Source organism: Halyomorpha halys, unplaced genomic scaffold, assembly GCF_000696795.3.
Source record: "Halyomorpha halys isolate HHAL.00 unplaced genomic scaffold, Hhal_1.1 Scaffold400.1, whole genome shotgun sequence".
Taxonomy (NCBI): Eukaryota; Metazoa; Arthropoda; class Insecta; order Hemiptera; family Pentatomidae; genus Halyomorpha; species Halyomorpha halys.
In genome coordinates, this window is record NW_027106113.1 from 224986 (window position 1) to 230270 (window position 5285).

General features: G+C 31.7%; 1 protein-coding gene across 1 annotated transcript in view; it reads left to right on the forward strand.

Annotated features, from left to right (window-relative positions):
• The window catches only part of LOC106682274 (uncharacterized), a 367154-nt gene that overhangs the window by 160748 nt on the left and 201121 nt on the right, over positions 1–5285 (forward strand). The window contains exon 7 of the mRNA XM_067053653.1: positions 769–908. Within this exon, the coding sequence (XP_066909754.1) occupies positions 769–908 (140 nt within the window). The remainder of the gene's footprint in view (positions 1–768; positions 909–5285) is intronic.

The window sequence follows — 5285 nt, forward strand, 5'->3', positions numbered from 1 at the left end:
ATATTTATATATTTAAATACTAAATTAAATACTTAAATTTCTAAACTCACCAAATATTTGTTGAAATTCTCGCTGCGAACGGATAGAAAACAATATTAAATAAATAAATATTTAGAAATGACTAAGAATAAAATTATTGTCGTAGTAATAAAGTTAAATCATCATAGTATTGGTTTGAATATATATTTGCTTATTTTTGAAGTCCACTCAAACGTATTACAGACTATTAGAAAAAACAAAGTGCATACGCCTCCACATTTTTACTTAATATTTTTATCCTAAATTTATAATAATAAATATTAGTTTATAGCTTTTTAAAGTTCATATTTAAATAATATATTTCTCTAGAGAAATAGGTTGAATATCTTTACTAGCACTATACATATAATTGTTATAATCTGTTCTGTTGAGTGCCATAGGAACTCGGCTTATTACGGGCACTCAACTTTCCGTACCAACCAAATCCTTTAAATATTCCGTTGACGTATCTGGAATATGAGTTACAGATGTTTCAGGTGTATATTGTCTGTGGATTTTCCTTCTAAGTAAAGTCTTTTAACAGATAATTTACTTATATAATTTTTATAATACCTCCACTATGAATAAACATTCCTCAACTCCATGGAATTTTGAATAGTAGTGCTGGTGATATTAGTGATATTTCAAAACGTAACCGAGTTTTGAAATTGAATTGAGTCATACTCAATCCTAGGAATATTTTCCCATGATGATAATCATCGTAATTAATTTCTTGTTAAATATTTTCAGAGAGTGATGATTAACAAGAAGGAGAATCGAGTGCGGACCGGACAAAGCTTTACTATCAGCTGCTCAGCGCAAGGGTCATCAGGCATCTTCTTCAACTGGTACAAGGATGGAGTACCCGTCAACACCTCGATTGCAACAAGGTAGGTTTTAATTAAACATTTATTACTTTACACTTCATGACAATGTTATAAAAGTTCTAAATAGTGGACCTGGATGTTACGTTTTATGGACCTTATTATTAAAACATTTAGAAAAAAAAAATGTACTAATATAAATATACACCCTTCAGTCATGAACATCTCATCATCACATCAACACACATAAGCTCAAACAGAATGGTAGATAAAGAGGATATAAAAAAATTACAATTTTTTTTTCATCATAATGGAATTTAGAGAATCTTTTTATGCAGATAGAAAATGATAACATGTTTTAACTAAAGAATCGAAAATTTTCATTCTATTTTTTAAATTTAAAATAATAAGGTACAAATTTGATTCAATGAATGTCTGTTGTTTCGAAGTCCAATCCATGGCAAAAATATTTACTACTGCCAATCCATTTTCTGAAACTGTGAAAGTTGAAATAGGATACATTTCTTAGTTTTTGATGAAAAATATTTTGGAAAAGTGATGCCTCGAAATATGGACCTCAATGAATTTTAGAGGCCAAGTTCCCCAGGAGTCCTGGAAAAAATGGGAATTTGGTGGGTCCAAAACATTTAATTTAATATAATTTGTGGGATTTAAACATTTTTCCGTGCATTTGTTTTTGTTTATCAAAGTCAGGGATAAGAGTCTTATTTCTGTGCTCCTTTGATCACGTACTTCGGAAAGCCGAGAGGACGCCGTGAATGTACATCTGCATGTGAATATTCAATGCGGCAAGCCCATTGGTGTCACCACCAGGACAGATTCGAAGACTTGTGGGCCAGTCTCTGAAGGAGACAAAACCCTTGTCGAAGAGACTCTCTATCGAGCCGTGTTTCATGGTATTCGCCATTTCGCCCACCGACGAACGAAGCATCAGGACGAGGAAATCGCGAGATGACCCTGGTCGTAACCAAGAAAGCGAAACCCCGGAACTCACCATCATCAGATAAGATCTAATAGGGGATCTACCCCACTCTGATGTAATAAAAAAATAAGTTTATATTCATTAACTAACCACTTACTTAGTTTGTCTTTTATTAGGGATATAAATAAGTATGTTAACTGGTAGGCTAAATGTCTCGCAATTTCAGCCCGTCATTGCACTTACAAAGAACTTTTATTTCAGCTTACCATAAAGGGCTTCTGCAGTAAAACACGGAGCAGGCATCTAATGTCAACACACTGGTTCTAATTAAGATAGAAAAATGAGTTGGTTGCCAAAATGAACTTTTGCAAAGAATACAATTAGAACTGAACCTAATACTTAAAAATTAAAAAAAAAAAAGAAGTATGTTTACAAACAAATATACTCACATATATATAAGACTTTGTTCCTTAAATCATAGAAAAGTTGAGGTTGAATTAAGTTTCAACTAAATAATAAAAATAGCAAAAGGATTAATGATTTTATCTAATTTTGAACCAAGAATCCTTTATTTAGTTAAAATTAAATTAAATCTGTACCACTACAATCCATGGAGTATCTGAGATGCAGTACCTTACCTTGTAAGAAAGTATTTCTTCTTCTAGATAATATTCTACACCAACGGTCTTGCAAGGGGGTGATTGTTCAGAAGAATCATGCTCGACGGTCATTCCTTTACCTAGTAGCCTGTAATAATATTACTCATAATTATAAAGAGCTGAAGAATGAATTGGATTTTATGTCAATCAATACTTTTAAAGAAACCATCCTATTTCAAAGGTTAAAAATATATCTGAAATACCAGACAGTACAATGAAAATTAGTGTCAAAAACTGATTTTCGAGCCAATATTTCATACTGGAAAAAACATCGTTTGTTTGTTTGTTTTTGTTTAGTGGTGCCAAACTTCATTGGCCATGAACGATATTTATATTTTATTTAATTTTGCTAATATTCGTTAAATTTTATTTATTTTTTAATTTGATTATTTATTATTTTATTTATTTATTTAATTATTATTTTTTTCCCTTCCTATCAAGTCTTTATAGTTTTATCATTTTATGTTACATGTTAATATAGTTTTATCAGTAAATTTTGTGATTTTAAAAACTGAAACACCAATTTTGTTCCTTTATCATCGTCTCCAAGGGATTTGAGATATCTGGGTGTAGTCCTAAGCTATGGAAAATATGGCTTATTGTTAAATTGTTATTGCAAGACTGGCAGTTCGGAGGCGTCTCTTTTGAAATAAGATAGGAGTGGGTGAGCCTCGTGTGACCTATTTTCACGAGGCTAGGTCACACGAAGCTCGTGTGACCAATCATCGTCAAACAAACGAACTCAAAAAATCGTCGTAAAACCTATGCTACTAGTAAAATGTCTTTTTTTTTTTTTTAACACAACCTACAATACTTCTAAGTTTCAGTTATTTACATGATATCTGAATAATAGATATCTTCCTCAAGAGAATTATTTGTTTTGTTTTTTCAATCCGTACATATGTTTAGAATTGACAAAGGACTTGATGATGACACAATACTAAAGAAAAAGCAAAACTTATTTTTATATTGTACTTATTTAAAAAAATTAATTTATGTACCTTATTGTAAGTTGAAATTTCCTCGATGCCTCTTTCGTCCCGTTTCCTTCTAATAATTTTATTAATAACGATAAAATGAGCTAACCGAAAATTATTTAATTACTTTCGAAAACTTTTTACTCCACAAATGAATGTATATGGATAAAAGATAGGATGTTTCGTTGATCAGTCCGCAGTCTCATATAAACGAAGCCAATTCGTTCCTACCAGTGTTTTTTGTACTACCCTTCCGAAAGGATGAGTTCAAAATTTGTTAGTAGATAACGTGCTAGAAATTACGTATGTCTTTCATTAGTTAGTGTCACATGCTTGTATCATTAATAAAATCTCCGCAATAAATATAATATTTAGAACTTAAAACAGAAATATTTGGCTTTTTATATAAGGAGACAAGTATACGATAACTTTAAATACTTGAAAAAACGTTACGAATAATATTCACTGTCAGTAGCCTAGTATTATCTAGTATGTATACAAATTTCAAATTGCGAAACAATTTATTAAACTATCGAAACATAAGAATGATAATGATTGTTTCTTATAAGATGTTAAACGAAAATAATTCTGGAATTATTGATTAAGGGATATATATTTATGGAAACTATTTACTAGCGATAAATAGTAGTTTATATATGCAAGTTAAAGGTTTCAACCGGTCGGTTCTGTCAGTTTGGGAAGCTGGTAGCGTTTTGTGTAATTTATTTCCTTTTTTCATCAAATTTTTAATGTCTCATACATGACGTATGTTGTTTTTAATTGCTAAAAAACGATTTTATTTATTTTATTTTTTTTAGGAATTCGGAAGAATTCTTTAATGTTATATTTTTTTCTTAGAATACGAGAATTCATGAGATTATATACTATTATTAAATGAAAAATCCAGTTAATCATTCATTGTAAACGAGTGCTCTATGCTAAGAGAATAATATGTGAAAACAATAACTAAAGGACAAAGATTCACATTCTGGAGTGATATCCCGACTAAACGTTTGTGAAAAATGAGAGTTGGAAGATCAATTACCTTTTTTTTCTACAGTAACCTTGTCTCTGGGGATGATAAAGTTTCCTCCCTTGTCAGTTCCGAACCCTAAAGTTAATTTTCACTTCTTTTAGAGATATTAAAAGTTTTTTTTTAGGAAGTTGAAAGCTGAGCAATCATCAGAGCCATTTATCTGTTGTTTATGAATCATTTACTAGCCTTTGTATTTCGATCTTTTTCAGAAATAAATTGTCGATCTATCATTTATAACAAAGGAAAATATTAAAGTAATTTAGAAATCGACTCTCACTAAACAATACAACACCCAACACCATTAAAGAGACTATACGATATATACAATACGTGAGCTTCAGGCAAACACATTCCATCACCGACAGCACCGCCTTCAGCGGACCCGGCTATCTAGATAGGTTGTTGTAAGATTACAACGCTAAACTGGCAAAACAAGATGCTTTAATTGCCGGCATATGTACATATATTTTATCCTTTGTATATCACCAGTTTAGATTTCTAACATCCCACTCTACTATCCAGCAATGTCATCGTGTAGTGGACGTAGTCTCGTCTTCTTTAGAGTGCAGAATGTACTGCGTGGGAGTCTTTTTCGATGTAGAACAGGCTTTTGATCGAGTCAGGCACCCGGGACTGCTTTACAAACTCCGTAAATTCCTACCCCCTACATACTTTCTCATCATTCGTTCCTTTCTCATTGATAGATTTTTCCAAGTAAACCACAATGGTTCCTATTCATCTCTCGATTCGCAGTCCGCTGGTGTTCCTCAATGTAGTATCCTTGATCCCATCCTCTACACCGTCTATACAGCTGACATTCCAACCAAT